The sequence below is a fragment of the Rattus rattus genome, chromosome 5 (assembly GCF_011064425.1).
Source record: "Rattus rattus isolate New Zealand chromosome 5, Rrattus_CSIRO_v1, whole genome shotgun sequence".
In the NCBI taxonomy this organism is placed as follows: domain Eukaryota; kingdom Metazoa; phylum Chordata; class Mammalia; order Rodentia; family Muridae; genus Rattus; species Rattus rattus.
Window position 1 is genome coordinate 621,783 of NC_046158.1, and position 20,642 is coordinate 642,424.

General features: G+C 42.8%; 1 protein-coding gene across 1 annotated transcript in view; it reads left to right on the forward strand.

Moving 5' to 3' along the window:
* Positions 1–20,642, forward strand: part of C5 (complement C5) — an 83,917-nt gene that overhangs the window by 35,484 nt on the left and 27,791 nt on the right. The window contains exons 18-27 of the mRNA XM_032901831.1: positions 3,541–3,631; positions 5,779–5,852; positions 6,598–6,737; positions 8,365–8,592; positions 9,935–9,995; positions 13,111–13,200; positions 14,592–14,804; positions 15,204–15,279; positions 18,158–18,317; positions 20,447–20,542. Of these exons, the coding sequence (XP_032757722.1) occupies positions 3,541–3,631; positions 5,779–5,852; positions 6,598–6,737; positions 8,365–8,592; positions 9,935–9,995; positions 13,111–13,200; positions 14,592–14,804; positions 15,204–15,279; positions 18,158–18,317; positions 20,447–20,542 (1,229 nt within the window). The remainder of the gene's footprint in view (positions 1–3,540; positions 3,632–5,778; positions 5,853–6,597; positions 6,738–8,364; positions 8,593–9,934; positions 9,996–13,110; positions 13,201–14,591; positions 14,805–15,203; positions 15,280–18,157; positions 18,318–20,446; positions 20,543–20,642) is intronic.

The window sequence follows — 20,642 nt, forward strand, 5'->3', positions numbered from 1 at the left end:
GGGCAGCCTGGTCTAGTCCCTGATTTTACTGCAATTGTTTCAAGTATCTGTCCATTTGGTTTAATGTTGGCTACTGGTTTGCTGTATATTGATTTTCCTATGTTTGGGTATGGGTCTTGAATTCCTGATCTTTCCAAGACTTTTATCATGAAGGGGTGTTGAATTTTGTGAAATGCTTTCTCAGCATCTAATGAGATGATCATGTAGGTTTTTTTTCTTTGAGTTTGTTTATATAGTGGATTACATTGATGGATTTCTTTATATTAAACCATCCCTGCATCCCTGAGATGAAGCCTACTTGCTCTTGAGGGATGATTGTTTTGATGTGTTCTTGGATTCAGTTTGTGAGAATTTTATTGAGTAATTTTGCATCGATGTTCATAAGGGAAATTGGTCTGAAGCTCTCTTTCTTTATTGGGTCTTTGTGTGGTTTAGGTATAAGAGTAATTGTGGCTTCATAGAAGGAATTGGGTAGTGCTCCTTCTGTTTCTATTTTGTGGAATAGTTTGGACAGTATTGGTATTAGGTCCTCTATGAAGTCTGATAGAATTCTGCACTAAACCCATCTGGTCCTGGGTTTTTTTGTTGTTGTTGTTGTTTTTTTGTTTTTTTTTTTTTTTTTGGTTGGGAGACTTTTAGTAGCTGCTTCTATTTCTTTAGGAATCATGGAACTGTTTAGATGGTTTATCTAATCCTGATTTAACTTTGGAACCTGGTTTCTGTCTAGAAAATTGTCTATTTCATCCAGATTTTCCAGTTTTGTTGAGCATAGGCTTCTGTAGTAGGATCTGGTGATTTTTTCTTTTTTTAATTTCCTCAGTTTCCGTTGTTATGTCTCCCTTTTCATTTCTGATTTTGTTAATTTGGATACTCCCTCTGTATCCTCTGGTTAGTCTGGCTAAGGGTTTATCTATCTTGTTGATTTCTCTCAAAGAACTAGCTCCTTGTTTTGTATAGTTATTTTTGTTTCTACTTGGTTGATTTCAGCCCTGAGTTTGATTATTTCCTGCCCTCTACTCCTCTTGTGTATATTTGTTTCTTTTTGTTCTAGAGCTTTTAGGTGTGCTGTCAAGCTTCTAGTGTATGCACTCTCCAGTTTCTTTTTGGAGGCACTCAGAGCTATGAAATTTCCTCCTAGCACTGCTTTCTTTGTGTCCCATACGTTTGGGTATGCTGTGCCTTCATTTCCATCAAATTCTAAAGTCTTTAATGTCTTTATTTCTTCCTTGACCAAGTTATCGTTAAGTAGAGCATTGCTCAGCTTCCGTGTGTATGTGAGCTTTCTGTCGTTTTTGTTGTTATTGAAGACCAGCCTTAGTCTGTGGTGACCTGATAGGATGCATGGATTATTTCAATCTTCTTGTATCTGTTGAGACCTGTTTTGTGGCCAATTATATGGTCATTTTTGGAGAAGGTACCATGAGGTGCTGAGAAGAAGGCACCTTTTGTCTTAGGATGAAATGTTCTACAGATACCTGCTAAGTCATTTGGTTCATAACGTCTGTTAGTTTCTTCGTATCTCTGTTTAGTTTCTGTTTCCATGATCTGTCCATTGCTGAGAGTGGGTTGTTGAAGTCTCTCACTATTATTGTGTGAGGTGCAATGTATGCTTTGAGCTTTACTATGGTTTCTTTTATGTATGTAGGTGCCCTTGCATTTGGAGCATAGATATTAAGAATTGAGAGTTCATCTCGGTGGACTTTTCCTTTGATGAGTATGAAGTGTCCTTCCTTATCTTTTTTGATAACTTTTGGTTGAAAGTTGATTTAATTTGATGTTAGAATACCTACTCCAGCTTGTTTCGTGGGATCATTTGCTTGGAAAATTGTTTTTCAGCCTTTTACTCTGAGGTAGTGTCTGTCTTTGTCACTGAGGTGTATTTCCTGCATGCAGCAAAATGCTGGGTCCTCTGTATGTATCCAATCTGTTAGTCTATGTCTTTTTATTGGGAAATTGAGTCCATTGATGTTGAGAGATATTAGGGACCAATAATTGTTGCTTCCTGTTATTTTTGTTGTTAGAGGTGGAATTATGTTTGTGTGTCTCTCTTTTGGTTTCATTGCAAGGAGATTATATTCTTTTTTCTGTACGGTGTAGTTTCTCTCCTTGTGTTGGAGTTTTCTATCTGTTATCCTTTGTAGGGCTGAATTTGTGGAAAGATATTATGTAAATTTGGTTTTGCCATGGAATATCTTGGTTTCTCCATCTATGTTAATTGAGTTTTGCTGGATATAGTAGCCTGGTCTGGCATTTTTGTTCTCTTAGGGTCTATATGCCCAGAATATTCTAGCTGTCATAGTCTTTGTGGAGAAGGCTGGTGTAATTCTGATAGGTCTGCCTTTATATGTTACTTGACCGTTTTCCCTTACTGCTTTTAACATTCTTTCTTTGTTTTGTGCATTTGGTGTTTTGACTATTATGTGATGGGAGGAATTTCTTTTCTCGTCCAATCTATTTGGAGTTATGTAGGCTTCTTATATGTTTATGGGTATCTCTTTCTTTGGGTTAGGGAAGTTTTCTTCTATAATTTTGTTGAAGATATTTACTGGCCCTTTAAGTTGGAAATCTTTGCTCTCTTCTATACCTATTATCCTTATGTTTGATCTTCTCATTGTGTCCTGGATTTCCTGGATGTTTTGAGCTAGGAGCTTTTTGCGTTTTACATTAGCTTTGAAGGTTGTGTTGATGTTTTCTATGGTATCTTCTGTCCCTGAGATTCTCTCTTCCATTTCTTGTCTTCTGTTGGTAACTCCTGATCTCTTTCCTAGGTTTTCTATCTCCAGGTTGTCTCCCTTTGTGATTTCTTTATTGTTTCTATTTCCATTTTTAAATCCTAGATACTTTCCTTTAATTCCTTCACCTGTTTGGTTGATTTTTGTGTTTCCTTTTTAAGGGCTTCTACCTGTTTATCTGTGTTGTTCTGTATTTCTTTAAGGGAGTTATTTATGTCTTTCTTAAAGTCCTCTAACATCATCATGAGTTGTGATTTTTAAATCAAAATCTTGCTTTCCCAGTATGTTGGGGTATCCAGAACTTGCTGGATTCTGATGATGCCAAGTGGCCTTGGTTTCTGTTGCTTAGGTTCTTGCCCTTGCCTCTCACCATCTGCTTATCTCTGGTGTTAGCTGGTCTTGCTGTCTCTGACAGTGGCTTGAGCCTCCTGTAAGTGTGTGTCAACACTACTGGGAGACCAGCTCTCTCCCTGTGGGATCTGAGTACAGAGAGCTGTGGCACAGGGTCAGCTCTGGGTGTAGGCAGAAACTGGAAGGATCCCCTCCTAGACTGCTCCTTGGTTCCAGTGTTCTGAGGGCTCTGGGTCGGGCCCTCGGAGCAGAAGTGGTGGTCTTACCTGTGCTCTCAGGTGTGTCAGCACTTTTCAGAATCCAGTTTTCTCCCAGCGGGATCTGGGTACAGAGAGCTGTGGCAAAGGGTCAGCTCAGGGAGCAGGCAGAAGGATCCTGCCCAAGACTGCTCCTCTGTTCCTGTGTCTTCCATAAGCAGAATTAATGTTGGTCTCTATAACTAAATCTATTTCCCCAGAAATAAAGGCCCTGTTACCAGTGATGAAGGCAGAAATCCGAAGCTACTTTCCAGAGAGCTGGCTGTGGGAAGTTCATCGTGTTCCCAAAAGGTATCTTTGATGTTCTGGAAAAGAGTGTGGAAAATTACCAAAACTCATTATCACTGCCAAAAAAGCTGGACATTCCTATTTCCCCTATAGTTAAGATAATGCCACTATTGGGTTAATTTTTGTTTTGTGTTTTAATTTTGCTTAGTATATTTCTGTTTGAAAAATTGAGTACAGGGTGACATTAATTACTGGTTAAGACAATACTCAGTGCTGGAGAGATGGCTCAGCGGTTAAGAGCACTGACTGCTCTTCCAGAGGTCCTGAGTTCAAATCCCAGCAACCACACCGTGGCTCACAACCATCTGTAATGAGATCTGGTGCCCTCTTCTGGTGTGTGTGAAGACAGCTACAGTGTACTTACATATAACAAATAATTCAAAAAAAAAAAAGAAAAAAAAAAAAGAGAGAGAGAATACTCTATTTAATGTGTCTTTAATAAGCATTTGCCGCACACAGCTATGTGCTAAACACCATATTGGACAACTATTTTCAGCCAATAGGGATCTGCATATAAAACAAACAGAAAAAACAAAAATGGAGTTGTATTTTGTTAAACTCCTGGTTAGAGCTTTCATTTTAATGGGAAACCTCTCTGTAGCAGGAATTGGAAGCGATGTGGAAAACACAGAACCCCACCTCATCATTCTTAGGCCAGCTCCCCACTAGTGAGGAGCTGTGGTACTCTCCCTGTGCGTCTCCTCACCCTTCCCAGTGGGAATCCTTTGCCTCCATTGTTGTCCATTCCACCCAACATTGCTCCTAGTTCAGCACTTCTAGTAAAGTATCCCAGTGCTACCCTGCACCAGAACGTGACTGGATTGATTACCCCTGTTGCAGGAATCACGTGGTATTACAGTGGCCCATCTCCTTACCTGTCTTCTTTATTTAAAAAAACAAAAAGTCAATACCTCCAAAGCAAAACCTGACTTCAGATCTCTATTTTAGATCCAGGACCTGTCCTAGAGTCCTGCTCATAGAGACATGGATTTAAATGTGTTGAATGGACTCTTTCAACGCCATCTTGATAACAGTGGTTATACTGACAAGCAACTCATTTTTATAGCTTTCTTTCACTAGACAGGAAACCAGTGCACAGCGGGATCATAGCTGACGAACTCTGTGTACTTGGTACATTATTGATACTATGCCTGATAAAGAATCAGTAGGTCGGGGTTGGGGATTTAGCTCAGCGGTAGAGCGCTTGCCTAGCGGCGCAAGGCCCTGAGTTGGTCCCCAGCTCCGGAAAAAAAAAAAAAAAAAAAAAAATCAGTAGATCACAGCCACAATAAATACACAGGCTTAGTCATAGCCAACAGGTTTTAGTCATACTGATTTGTTACAAGCAGTGTTACAATTCAGTCTTTTGCTCCCACATTTTGCTACATAACATTAGGGAATGTATCTTTCTTTGTATTATAGCTCTGGCAGGGCAACAATTCAAAGGTATCCTTCTCACCTCCAATGGTCACACCACAAGTGCAATGTCTCAACCCTGAGATGGGTGGGCAGATGCTAAATATATTTGTTTGGATGAGTTTTCCTTACTAGCAACTCTAATGTTTCACTGTAGTTGGATATTGCATTTGTTTCTCTTCCTGTTTCCGTGATAAAATACCTGGCAAAAAGGCAACTAAGGGGGATGGGTTTGTTGTGGCTCACAGTTCTGTGGCTCACAGTTCTGTGGCTCACAGTTCTGTGGCTCACAGTTCTGTGCTCACAGTTCTGTGGCTCACAGTTCTATGGCTCACAGTTCTGCGGCTCACAGTTCTGTGGCTGGCTCACAGTTCTGCGGCTCACAGTTCTGCGGCTCACAGTTCTGCGGCTCACAGTTGTAAGATTCAGACCATTGCTGTTGGGAAGTTTTGGTTGCAGGAACTTGGAGTATCAACAATTAGGAAGCAAATATAACAAACGTTCCTGTTCAGCTAGCCTCTCTTTCTGCCAGGACCCAAGCCTAGGGAATGGCACTGCCCACATTTAAGGGGGGTCTTTACTCCTCAATTGACCCAGTCAAGAAAATAGTTCCCAAGCTAACCTAATCAAGAAAACCCTCCATGGGTACAGCCAGAAATTCATCTTGTGGGTAGTCCAGATCTTGTCAAGTTGGTGATCTTAACAACCACAAATATCAATGTCTGAACTTCCAGAAACCAGCTGCAGGTTGCACTGCCTGACTCACTGACGACCTGGGAAATTCAAGGCATCGGCATCTCAGACAATGGTAAGAAAGCGTAAGTCACCTGCTCACTTCAGCAGGATTCGATTCGGCACGACGGAGTTCCTTGTTACTGTACATTTAACTCACCCAGGATATGAGGCAAAGTTTTTAATTTCCCTTTCCAAAAGACTCCAGTGTGCTTGCACCTTTGAAGCTACTGAGTTTGCTCTGTTCCTCTACCAGCTGCCGACCATAAAGCTGCAGTCAACTCCATGCTTTCTTTCACTTTTGACAGTGAGAGGGAGCTAGAGGAGACTTAGAAACAACTCTGTGCTTTCTCCCTTGGGCTGACACTCCTGAGACGTGACTACAAATACTTTACAAATAGCTGCTGGATTGCTTTCCTTTGCTTAATATTTTTGTTGTTTACAAAATCTTGGCCTCCATAATCAAAATTTTATACTCATTAAATAGAGCCAACAATAAATGTCTTCAAAGACTTGGCATTCTAGTTAATAAACACTCATGTGCTGACTAGAACTAAATGTTTGGCAAGCAAATGAAATATTATTTTTTAAGAAAGCAAATGTGGGGTTGGGGATTTAGCTCAGTGGGGTTGGGGATTTAGCTCAGTGGTAGAGCACTTGCCTAGCAAGCGCAAGGCCCTGGGTACGGTCCTCAGCTCTGAAAAAAACAAAAAAACAAAAAAACAAAAAACAAAGAAAGCAAATGTTACATATCAGTACCAACAAAATGTGATGAGAATTCCCTAATATGATCCTACCTTGCTTTTCCCTCTGGGCTGAAGGTATATGTGTTGCTGACACACTCAAGGCAAAGGTGTTCAAAGATGTCTTCCTGGAGATGAACATACCATATTCTGTCGTACGAGGGGAGCAGATCCAATTGAAGGGAACCGTTTACAATTATAGGACCTCTGGGACAATGGTGAGTAATTCTTTGTGATATATTAGACTAAAGAGAGAAATGTCATTGGAGTAAACACACACACACACACACGCACACACACACGCACACACGCACGCACACGCATGCACGCACGCACGCACGTGCAATTCAACTCCAATGAGCACATGCATTGAGTGTTGTCCTGGCAGCACACTTTGGCACATGAAGGGGTACAGGTAGGAGGAAGGGACAGGGTCGTGTGATGCCAGTCTGAAGGACAATGCGCAGTAGGTAGGGATGTTGCTGTGAGTGTTCAGAGAAAGGGGAGCTGTGCGTGTGCTTCGTTCCAGTTCCTCCATCCTCAGAATTTCCACTCCCCCTCTCAGCCACAGCCTCCTTCCCATTTTCCTAACTCACCATTGTTTGTTTGGTTTTTTTTTTTTGTGGTTTTTTTTTTTGTTTTTTTTTTTTTTTTTTTTTTTTTTTTTTGTTTTGTTTTGTTTTGTTTTTTTTTTGGAGCTGAGGACCTGAACCCAGGGCCTTGCACTTGCTAGGCAAGCGCTCTACCACCTAACTCACCACTGTTAATCCCCACACAGAAACCCCTAACCCACTGACTGACTCAACCCTTCCCATCATCCTCCAGTCTGCTGACGTTTTTTCCTTTTACTCTCTTCTTTGTACAAGCCAGGGCTCAGGGTTGACATTGGCCCAAAACTATGGCCAATGGGCAGGAGGCACTTTAACTGGGGGGGAAATCCCTCAAGATTAGCTATTGAATGCCTGCCTTGTCTTGTGCTTATCTGCTTGATTCTGCATCTTACGGATTTTATTCTTTGGGCATAGCTCTTGCCTCTATCAGTTCATCAAACTAAAGATGAAAACTTATTCACTCTTTGAGCCAGGAATCAATGAATACTTACCAGGAGATGAGAGAGCTCACACAATCTGTTTTCATATCATAGTTCAAATGAGGAGGGCCCAAGTTTAAACCTGCATCTTTCTAGAGCAGGTTTTATTATAGAAAGGGGGCACAAGTGGGAAGTTAGTAAAATTGGGGACTTCAGTTGGGTGTATATTAGGTAAGCCTTTGAATGAGCCAAGAGACAGAGTTTTCAATCATCTATCACTCTACCATTTATTGTAAGTCGAAGGCTGAGGGAAAGGCACAGCTAAGACATGGAACAGCTAAACCCAAGGCTCCGGCTATCCAAAGTGCGGAATGGAGAGAGAACAAAACCACTACATCACAGTACCATGAACAAAGAATGTTGGTAGCTGAGACATAACCCGGTGGGCCGCAGCACCCTGAGGAAGGCATGACCATTCTAAGCTAAGTATGGAGTTTCCAGATATCCCGTGACATCGCTATGACCCACATCAGTTTTCATGTACCTGTAGGAAATCTGACGTGAGCCTTCTACCACAGAACCAGAGGCCTTAGAACCAGAGAGGTTACTTTGATGTTGCTAACAAACCAGGGGAGAGTTTGTGTCCAGACCAGCATAATTCAGGGTGAACGTACGTACATGCGTACATGCATACATACATACATACATATTACACACACATACATACATATTACACACACACATGTTGCTCTTTCATCAAATGTGGCTCAAATGACAAGCTACTCTTACACGGCTCTTCCCCTGTCGTATTTTAGTTCTGTGTTAAAATGTCTGCCGTGGAGGGGATCTGCACTCCAGGAAGCTCGGCTGCTAGCCCTCAGACCTCTAGGTCCTCCAGATGTGTGCGGCAGAGAATAGAGGGCTCCTCCAGTCACTTGGTGACCTTCAGCCTGCTTCCTCTGGAAATTGGCCTTCACTCCATAAACTTCTCACTAGAGACTTCATTTGGGAAAGAAATCTTAGTGAAGACATTACGGGTAGTGGTAAGAAAAATATGGTTCTTTTAAAAATCTGTTTCTGGGGGAAAATGCTATCAACGATTTGTGTCAATAATTATGTTTGGGGCCAGGAGCAAGGGAGAGAAATGACGGTGTCAATAGAATGTGGTAATAATTGACGAATTTCACGGAAACTCACACACACATTTGTGGTGCTTTCTTGCAACTTTGTACATTAATATTATGCATAAAATCAGTAAATAGAAAACCGATACCTGCTTACTGCAGAAAATAAAAATATCAAAAGCCACAAAGGAAAAAACATCACCAATAAAGTGCAAACTCCGAGATTCCCAAGTTTTGCTACTTGATACACACCTTCTGGGGTTAGCCCTGCCACCCTATTCAGGAAATGTATCTTGAAGTGTATGTACAAGATACCAGGCTAAATACTGAATATAAAGAAGTAATAGACATTTCAAGACCTTACCGTGTAGATATAAATTGGTAATAAGCAGGTCAAAGGGGAAAACAACAACACATTAAGTATCATTGTCCCTGCCATTTGCTGAGTGTTCTCCCAGCATTAAAATCCCACAATTACGGTTTTCTAATTTAAAATGAAACATTGTTCCTGTACAGTCTAACACGGCTAGTTCGGCTAGTTAACGACCCCTCAAGTCCTCTGAAACCTTCATTCGTTGGGTTGTTTTGGGCTATGCCATTTACGTCAGCAAATTAGTATTCAGCCAGCACAGTGTACTTACGTGGCAACCCCAACGACTCAGGAGGCAGAGGCAGGTTTGAGGCCACCCTGGGCAACATACGCAACATAGGCAATATACTGAGTCCCTGTTGAAAAGAAAGCTGTGCCTGATCTTTTGTGCCGTGCCGTGCCATGCTCACTCCTGTGTGTGTCTGTTTCACACTGGCATATGGAGCTGGCTTCTTCGAGTTCAGCCCTGGCTTCGAGCTCCTAGCAGGATTACACGGGATAAATTACTCATCTCCTCGGTGTGGCTTCCTCACCTGTTATTGTAGCATCTACCTCACAGAGGTTCATGGAAGCGGAATAAGTTAACATATACAGAGCATTCAGACCAATAACCTGACCTATAAGAGCACCCATTTAAGTATTCATTCTGATCAATATTCAAATAGCCAGGATCTTTTTATTGTGTGCATGCATTGAAGTATTTCTATCAAGTTTGCCTTTTCAGAGAAGGAGGGTTGGGTTTTTTTTTTGTTTTGTTTTGTTTTGTTTTTTGTTTGTTTGTTTGTTTGTTTTGAAACTGGCAAAGTGAACTGGAGAAGCTTGATCCAAGGGAATTCACGTCTTATAAATGTAATTATGCCCCTAACAGAGTGTTTTCTGGTTTCTCTTTAGCCAGAAGGGATCAAAAGGGAAAGCTATGCTGGTGTGACTCTGGACCCCAGGGGAGTTTATGGTAAGAGAATGATTTCAATTTTTGTGTGTCATCTTCCAGCCACAGAATTAAAATGTAACTTTAATGTAACAAAACACCACTTTTCAGAGAGCCCGGTGTGTAGAGTTCAACAACGTCCATTTCTTACAGTGCTGCCTGCCCTCACTGGCTGGGATCTGTGTGACTGGGGCCAAATGTGACAACACTTAGTGGGCATTACAATACAGTTCATGCCCTGCACTCCATATAGTCAACTCATAGTGACAGTAACAGGGTGTTTAGTATAAAAGCCTCTGTCTAAAGAACACCTGAGAACAAGTCATTCTACAACTGAAAACACCGACAGAGACACCACAGTCAGACGAGTCACTCAGAAAGTCCCCTCAACTGCTCCGTCTCTCCTCCAGCTGACGGGCTGTGAATCTTCTCAACCCATGAGCTTTTCACACATTTCAACTGAATCCTGGGCTAAGTACAAGCTGTTCCTGAAAGTTAGAATGGGCCCAGCTAACCAACTGTTTTCAGCCAGCCAGACTACTACAGTCCTTGTTAAATTGTTACAACATCACTTGGTTCTTTGTCTGCATTATTTTTACCCTCAAATAAATCCTTTGAAAACATTCTTACCTCTCGGTAACTAAGGAGTAAATGCAACATGGAAACACTGTGCCCTGTTTTGTGGCACAAGTGATTACTAAGCTCCTTAGACTCCATGCCCTGTCATCCTTAGTTCAAACTTCCTAGACACCTTCACTGACTCATTGTAACACAGTATCTTCAGGGTCTATCAAGGGCTAAATAACAAAGATGCTTCTTGAGGAATGTTCTTGTACCTCAGCCAAAGTCATGTAGCTCCTCCGTGAGATCTCGGAACTTCTGTAGAGCAACTTCTTCTTACCAGGGACTATGCTAAGTGCCAGAGCTGGATTTTTCACTCCGGTGACTTTAATGAGCCCTACAGTTAAGCCTCAGATCTTGGCACCACCTCTACTATCCCTGTACAATGTTAAAGCAATACAAACAGTCGGGCATGGTGGTGCAGCCTTTAATCCCAGCACTCAGGAGGCAGCGGCAGGAAGATTCTGTGAGTTTGAGGCCAACCTGGTCTACAAAGCGAGTCCAGCAGAGTCAGGGCTCTGTTACACAGAGAAATCCTGTCAAATATATATAATATAAACAGACCTTATATATAAGACTTAGATAGCTTAGTGGAAGCTTGGCTCTCTGTCAGTACAGTGACAAATAGTATCATGTTTTGGGGGGTGGTAGGATATTTTTAACAGTATTTTTATTTATCCTTTAAAATTTTCATACATGAACACAATCTTGATCATAGCTAATCCCCACTCCCCACCCCAACTCTTAGCTCATCTCCTTCCCAATTTCATATCCTCTTTTAATTTTTTTATTTATTTACTTCATTATTTTTATTCTTTTTAGCCCACTGGGTCCAATTAGTATCTCCCATATATTCGCAGATATGAGGTCATCCCCCAGAGTATAGGCAACTGGCCAGTGTCTACCTCCCTAAAGAAAACTAACTCTCCCTTCTTTGGTTGCTGTCTATTGCCAATAGCTTCCTCGGTGCAGGACAGGGTCTGTTGTGTGACAAAACTTTCCCTGGGGTGACTCAGCATATATTTCCTCGTCCACCATAGGGAACCCCCAACGGGCCAAAGTCAGAACACCATCACAGTTTAACTTGGTGAACCAATGAGTTATATAGGGATTACTTATCAGAATTATGGGTCACTTACAGAAGCAGATATGATTCACCGACAGATGCGTCATCAGAGGTCACCTCAGTGTAAGTGACAGTTCACAAAAGCTGGCAACCTGAAGGGCCCTGCACAGCCCGTAGGCACCTGAACAGCCCGTAGGGTGTGATTTCCAGTCACCTCCATTGATCTAAGCCTCTTCCAGGCATCTTGGTGCTTTCTGCTTCTTCCAGGCAGATGGTCTCGCTGCAGACTCTTCTCTGCAGCGTGGCTTGTTTGAGAGGCTGAAGTTTTTATCACTTAGTCTGTCAGGGAGGGACCCAGTGAATCTGGTCTTCCTGGAACTTCCTGAAGCTACTTTTGAGTTGTTTACCTTTCTGCTGAAGGAACTTCCTGCCGGATGGACTGTTTCAATTCCAGAGGAAACTGTTACACAACCGGCCTCAGGGCCCCCTTCCTCATCCCGGCAGGACCTTTTTAACTGGCTTGACCTTGAGCACATAAACACAGCTGCCAGTGGTTCGTGGACACAGCGGTCCTGTCACAGCCAAATGACCCAGATTCACAGAGCTCTTCCCCATCTTCCAGCTCTTACGTTTGTTATACCCAGTCTTCCAAGATGTTCCCTGAGCCTAGGAATCAGGAGTTCATACAGATGGCCCATCTCTAGTATTCACCACCAGCTACTCTTAGCACTTGGAGCAGTCCTGAGCCTCTGTGTTAACTGCTAAAATGGTGCTATGTATGACATAAAGTAGTATAATTTAAAATTCTCTGACACTGGCATTCTGAAGTTGTGTGCATATAGAAAACTGCTTATGTCAGACAGGGGAGGGGGAGGCAGGAAGAATGTTTGGTCATGCTTTCTGACAGAGCGGATGGTCAGACAGCCCAGAGGTTACATGTCAGTGATTTGAGACATGCTACCTCTTCCTAGTGGATAACGTTGGCGTATATAAGTCATTTATCTCATGCCTTATAAAAACCAGTAACCTTACATCAAATTTAGTGTTTTGTTTAAGGGAATGATACAAGTCCAGGGTTTGGTTAAAATCCTTGACTATTTTCCTCTTTTTAAGACTTTAATGTTATGATAAATGTACTTTATTGTGAAAAATTATTTATTAGTAGATATAGAATCTAAAAATAGTTTTTTCTGTTAAGAACTCTGGGCATGCCAGAGGTGGGGGGATACCCCAGTGACCCCCATCTGTTCAAACAAGGAGAGGAGAGTGGAATAATGAAGAAAGGATTGTGGAAGGGGGTGACCTAGAGGAGGCAGTGAGCAGGATGTAAAGTGAATAAGTAAAAAAAAAATTAATTAAATTTTAAAAAACTCTGGGCAAATCTAATTTTTGTATTATTGTTTATCATTATTACTATTATTATTATTATTATTATTATTATTATTATTACAGGTATTGTTAACAGACGAAAGGAATTCCCATACAGGATACCATTAGATTTGGTCCCCAAAACCAACGTCAAAAGGATTTTGAGCGTAAAAGGTAAGTTAATAAATCCAATTTACGGGCCAGGAGGGAAGCTCCGTTGATAGAGTGGCTGCCTAGCATGCATGAAGCCCTTGATACAGTGGTGCCTGCCCACAATCCCAGCCCTAGGAGATGGAACCAGGACAAACAGAAATTGAAGGTCACTCACTCAACATAGCCAGTCTGAGTAACCCTGTCTCAAAAACAGATAAATAGATAAATAAACCCCATTCTTTTTTTTTTTTCCACTCAGCGCTTCAAACCAAAACCAAACGTGTTCGTTTTCTTCATCTCCACACATGGGTTGGCTTCCGACAGATCTCTTCCATTCCCTTTGTCTTCAGACACTTGATTACTTTTGCAACTCTCTTCCCCTAATGCACTTGGAAATCATCCTGTGAGGATAGGGTACTGGTTGTTAGCCCAGTGACTTCTCTAGAACGGGGTGCAGCTGCTTCACACCCAACTTCCCATGTTCTCAGCAGCCAGGCCTGCCTCCACCAAAGACTTTGCGGCCTGCAAATGGCCTTGAGGCACCGGCTTTACTTTCGGAGCTTCAGCCCCGGGTGGTGGGACTTGCTTAGCCCACCTCTGCAGCTATATTGAAACACCAGAGTCTGGGCAATTTATAAATTGGGAAAGGCTTATGAGTTTTCCACGTCCAAGATCAAGGTGATGCAGTGCCAGGCAACAGTTGTTGTCTGTTTTTACCGCTGCTGTCTTTGTGGGTCACCCTCACATGACTAAAGGTAGATGAACAAAATGTCAAAGGATAAATGGCTCCCCCACACCCTCCAGAAAGCTCGCCTTCTATCACGGTATGGATTAGGTCGCAGCAGACGGAGGGACAGAGGCATTCAAAGCAGAACAGGGATTCTCTGCCCTCCAGGGTGTTTGCAGGATGGGCGTCATTGGTGGGTTACCCAGGAGCCCTTGCAGTGAGATAACACATCACCAATAGGACAGAGTGTCCCGGCTGCATTTCATCTCAGATCAGATGTTGGAATCGCAGAGTATCAGAACTAGAAAGGGCCTTTTAGATCACGTGCCATCTTGATATTAGACGTATAAGAAATTGGCTTGCCCAAGGTTGCACAGTGTCGCTATAGATTGAGTGGCCAGCGCCCTCTCTGTTCAGGATCTTTAACCCTGCTTCCCCTGAGGATTGGTCAGTGAGACTTATAACATTGGCACCTAATTATCCCACCATCTGCCTACCACATTACCTATCTGCCACCAAGACTTCATGCTCCTAATCAAATCCAGCTTTCCCCCCTGATTTCTGTGACACAGGTAAACTGCTTCTATTAAAAAAGGGAAGAGACATTGGTCATTTCCTCTTCAGAATACACTGTTGGGAGTGGATAGCTAGTGGCTGTGTCCACTCGGGTCTCTTTTTCTTTCAGGACTGCTTATAGGGGAATTCTTGTCCACGGTTCTGAGTAAGGAAGGCATCGACATCCTAACCCACCTCCCCAAGGGCAGCGCCGAGGCAGAACTCATGAGCATAGTCCCGGTGTTCTACGTTTTCCACTACCTGGAAGCAGGAAACCATTGGAATATTTTCCACCCTGATACGTTAGCTAGAAAACAGAGCCTGCAGAAAAAAATAAAAGAAGGTACAATAAATAATTATTTTATACATCATTTTACAGAATTTTAAGCAAATATCTTACTGAACATAATATTTAAATCGTGAAGAATTATATATATATATATATATATGATTACTTATAAAAGAATTATAGCAAGAGAAAAAAACGACAGCATATTCTCTTTCTGAGGCATTTTGGCTTAACTTGGTAAAATGCCTGGATATGAAACAAGACACGAGATGGGAGCAGAATTGTTCTATTTGATTCCCAACTCAAGCAATTCGCACGGTTCCCATGAGAGGGCCAGAGCTGGCCACCGAGCTTATGCCTGCTGCTCACCTCACAGAGGGTTCACCACCCCATGGCTGATCCACCATACCTGTGACGTGAAGGGATGTGTTCCTTTGTTCTGGTTCCTCTTAGGGCTGGTGAGCGTCATGTCCTACAGAAACGCTGACTATTCCTACAGTATGTGGAAGGGAGCAAGCTCTAGTGCCTGGTGAGTAATGGATTTGTCTTATATTTCCATATAGTAGTTGATCCGTTCATTAAGTATAACAGCCATGGGATGGGGAGACGGCCCAGTGGGTAAAGGCTCCTGCTAGGCATCCTGAATTCCATCACCAAGCCCCGCATGGTATAAGAAGAGAACTGACTTCCACAAATTGTTTTTTCGTCATGAGTGCACGCACTAATAATTAATCGATTAAATGATTGAATGAACGAAAGAATGGCTTCCATAGTGACGCTCTCTTCCATTTGTTCAGACTGACACCCCAGTCCTTCCACATGCCTCTCTCTCCCCCTTACAATCACATCTGATCTAGGTAAGGGGTGTGGATGCGCCTTCAAATAGATTCTTGACTGCTTTTTCCCAGCTTTGGTGCCCCCACTCTGGTTCAAGCCAGCTTTCTCTGTTCGCATTCTTCTGACTCCTGACTTGATCTCCTGCATTGACACTGGGTGCAGAAGTCCCAGTGGCCTCAGGGCTCAGAGCCATTCAGGGGCTTCTCTTCCCACTTAGGGTGAGAACCAACGGTTCCTTATTTCTCCCACCCTGTGTTCCTTGCTCTATGGGACACTGGAGCCCTATGGTCTCCTCTCTGCTCCTTTAACTCACTGGATAGTACTTGCTTCCACCTCAGGGCCTCTGCACTGACTCCGCCCTCTGTCTGCCATGCTCCTCCAAGAGCAAGACTGGATGCCTTATTTCCCTCAGGGATTTACTGAAAGTTACCTTCTTAAGATGGTCTCTGCCGTCTCATTCGGTAAGAACCACACCCTACTGCATCCAGCACTACATCCTTCCTCTCCCTGTGTCCCCATTAGGATGTGTACAGTGTGTGGGCAGCTCCATGAGTTGCTAGGACCTCCTACCTTCAATAAAGCTCACTCAGCGAGCGATCGCTTCTGTGATCCTTTTAATTTAAGGAAAGACAGTCTAAATGAGTGGAATGCATACACAGCAGTCTGCTTTCAAAACATGCTCTCATGCTTTGACAGGATTCATAATTTTATTTATTTTATTGGGTTTTTTTCTCCCTTTGGAAGATACTTAGTTTTAACAAACAAAAATGATACCAATAGTAGGGCATGGTGCTGTGTACTTACAATCCCAGCCCCTGGGGGGAAGAGTTATTGAGCATAAGTTCAAAGCCAGGCTGTATTATAAGGCGAGAGATAAAACAAGACTTGATGTGTGCCCAGTACCCCATAGGCCCTACCACATAAAACACGCTTACAGTCTGCAATAATTTAGAATTTTTGACAGTCTTTTTATGTAGCCCTGGCTGGTCTGAAACTTACTATTTAGACCGTGCCTGGATTGCAGCCATCCTCCTGCCTCTGCCTTCAGAGCACTAGGATTGTGTGAAGGAATGGTATACAACCATTCCCAGCAAGGTAGAGTAAGTGAATTTTAGATGTTTTCGGAAATTTCATCCTTGGCCTCTTATTGCTTGTAATCTCTCTTGGACAGTCTTATCTTTGCCAGACCTCCATGACCTCAATGTAAATGGCTTCCCTGTCCAATGTCTCTAATAAACTTCTCTTCCGCCCCAGATCCACATTTCTGGGTGTCTGGGTACAAAGAGCTCCAGATACAATGCACCCCCAAGTCATTACTTTCTTTCTCAAACACACTTTCCGGTTCTTCACTGAACCCCGTCTTTCAGTGAGTCAGAATCATCAGCTGGTTTTGAAACCCTCCCCTTTAGATCTGTGTCCAGCCTCAGGGCATCCAGGGCTACACGGCAAGACCCTGCCTCAAAGTAAAACCCACAAGGATACTAATGGGAAAAGCCCCAAGGACAGGAAAATGTAAATATTATATGTTTTAATACAGTGGAATTGATAGGTGGACAAGAAGCTTCTAGACATCCATTTGCCATTTGGAAGAGCCCTTAGCTTGTGTGCTAGCTAACAGTGCAGTCGTCATGGGTGAGCAGTTTGCATTTGTTGGCTGGAATCAGTAGATGCCTGTTGAGAGATGGACGGGGACTCAGAGAGGAGAGAGTTATGTTGTTGTCGTTGTTTAACTATTCTTTGGTGCTTTGAGACTTTTGAAAAGTTTTGCTCTTAGAATTTTTTCCTTTAAATGCATTTAAAAATACAGTTAAAACAAATTTTTTTCGAGATGTTCTATCTCTATATAAATCATTCTGGCTGTCCTGGCTTTGTAGACCAGGCTGGCCTCAAACTCACAGAGATCCTCCTGCCTCTGCCTCCCATGAAGTGGATTAAAGGCCTGCACCACCATGCCTGGCTAAAACAGAGTTTTTAACTCAGGAGAAAAGAGAGTCAAAGACCCAAAAGGACATGAGAGGGCTCCAAGAGCAGGCTCTTGGGCGGCTAGAGAGGTCATGAACTCTGTCTTTGGTGTTAGTCTGGTGTGGCTGTTAGTGGGCAGGAGCCCCTTGCTGTCTAAATAGGTGAGATCAGTAAGTAACACTTCCTTGTCAGGTGGGGGTTCTGAGTCCACAGCAGAGCGCAACAGGAAGGGAGGCTGCAGAAAGAAGCCAGACCTCAGTGAGGCTCTGATGCCAGTGATTTTCCTCTAGTACATCTTGCCTTTATGGATCAGTACTTGAGCTCAAAACTGTTTTCTTCCCCCTGTGACCTTTAACTGTAACATGGCTTTTTTTTTTTTTAACCAGAAATCAACTCTTAGCTCCAGTGCTAGCTAACAGTGTCATAAGCAAAAGTGTACTGTTTATATTTGTTGACTGGATATTTTGAAGATTTTTTTTGTCTCCTTGTAAAATGATGACTTACTCTAGAATTGTATGTCTGAATAAAGTCTTCAAATAAACTACTCTGTCACTAGAAAGCCAGGAGAGACTGGGTGTTCTAAAATCTGTGTGTGGTTTGTCTTGAAGGCTGACAGCTTTTGCTCTGAGAGTGCTTGGACAGGTGAACAAGTATGTGAAACAAGACCAATACTCGATCTGTAACTCCTTGTTATGGCTGATTGAGAAGTGTCAGCTGGAAAACGGATCTTTCAAGGAAAATTCCCAATATCTACCAATAAAATTACAGGTGAGGAAATCCAATATGTAAATTAACATTCGTTTTATTTACAGTCTCTCATTTTATTCCCATCCTATTATAGGGAGGCTAAGGAAGAGGGGAAAATATACAATTGTCCTCGTTTCAGTTGTGTCACTGTGATAAAATGCCCTGACAAGAGGAAGTTCTATGAGGAAGGGCTTACGTCCGCTCACAGGTGCAGGCCCCAGCCCACTATACCCAGGTAGTCATGGCAGCAGGAACCAAGCTAATCACACCATGAAGAGAGAATGAATGCAGGCTCCCAGGTGCTCAGCTCACTGTAACCACTCTCCTGTAGTCCAGGACCCCAACCTAGGGAATGATGCTGCCCACAGGGGGCTTATCTTCTTGCCAACGATTACCCATAAAGTTGCCCACAGGCCAACCTGATCTAGACAATGCATTGTCGAGACCCATTCCAGGTGATTTTAGATGGGGTCAGGATGACAATTAACACATAAATTTGACATGAAGGGTTTTCAAGTGTGTTGTACTTGTTAGTGAAAGGGAGGCTGTTGTAAAAAATACAAAAATAAATAAAGCAAGGTTGTCTTTTACCTCGCTTGGTCTGGCACCGCAGTGCCCCAAGATGTCTGCTAGATATCTTGGCAGAAAAACATCCCAACTCCTCAGCGGTCCAGTGTCTCCACTGCACACTTTCCTACACTCAAACTTTCACATAAAAGAACACAAAACACAATAATCTTTGACCCGATTGGTAAGATATAATTGCCCACCTAAACATACAAAGCCCAGTACCATCCATCCCTTAAGAACATTAATAACAACCTGTAAATACACAGAGTGGAATCTTAACATCACCTGCCATGGCTTCTGGCCCTCTCCCTCCTGTCTCTTCTCCTCTCCGTTCCAGTCTCCTCCTCTTCCTTCAAACTTCTCTCCTGCCCATCCTTCCTTCTCCTCCAATGACAGGCCTCCTTCTATCCTGTACCTGCCCCTCACCTGTATTTTACAAATTCAATGGGGAGAAGGTTCTAGTGAAGTCACCTGATTCCTGAGTAGTAACTGTCCTTCAGGCAGTGGGATTAGCATCAAAATACAGATAACTCCAGGGCAAACCACAACAGGAGCCCCTTCCTTGACAGCAGGGGATGAGTCTACATTGTTGCACATGTGGCTTCCTTGACAGCAGGGGATGAGTCTACATTGTTGCACATGTGACTCCTGGGAAATGTAGGAGAGGCAGAAACAGGACGCTGAGTCAACCACATATCTGAGTCTTTCTTCAAAGTTAACTTATTTGTTCTTTTTACCAAAAATGTCCATGTTTATGATATAAAACCCATTGTAAAATGTGGGGGTAGGGGTGTCCCAAATCTTGTGGTCACAAACAGTGCTGCAGTAAAACAGGGGAGTGAAATGTGTCTTTGAGATCCTAATTCCCTCCGTGAGTATATACCCTCGTGGAATAGAGCTGGTATACCAGTAGTTTTGTTTTTAATTTTTTAGAGACCTCAGTACTGTGTTCTATAGTGGCTGTGCTAACTTCCCAGCAATGGCGCAGTTCTCTTTCCTCCACACCCTTGGCAACATTTACGTCTTAGCTTTCCGTCATATCCATGGCAACAGCGTGCACGGACAACTCCTTGTGCTTCTAGTTTGAGTTCCTATGACGACTAGTGATGTGTAACACTTTTCATATGCCTATCTATTATGCTTGGAAATTCCAGATGAAAAGAGAAGAGAGAAGGGAGAAAGGAGAAGAAGAGAGAAAAGTGGAATTTATTCAAAGAACTATAGCCAAGAGAAATAGAATGTGTAGAGGTATAAGTCTGGAGAGGTAGAACAACTCCACTGGAGGTCTTGTTAGCCTGCCATTGGGTCACCCTGGAAGGCCTATATGGAGCCTCAGAGCAGATGTGATATTTTAATAGGATCTTGAAGGAGAGGGGAGGGGTTGAATGTGTTGAAGAATCACGAGATGGAGCTGACAGGTGAAGGTGGGAGAGTCAGACTAAGGCAGGCATGACAGAACTCCAGGGTTCTTGGACAGCAGTAAGCATCCAGCTACAGTGCATGATGCAGAAACATAGAGACATCACCAAAAGAGTTTTGAACCAGAACATTCACTTCTTTTAAAACCCTGTTTGTTCTAGGGTACTTTGCCTGCTGAAGCCCAAGAGAACACTTTATATCTTACAGCCTTTTCTGTGATTGGAATTAGAAAGGCTATTGGCATATGCCCCACGGAGGTAAGAACCAGTTTGCTTTCCCTAGCTTGGCTTAGCCTACCCCAAACTTGGGGGCAGGTAGGGCTCACCAGCATACACTTCACACTGTTTTGCACATTAT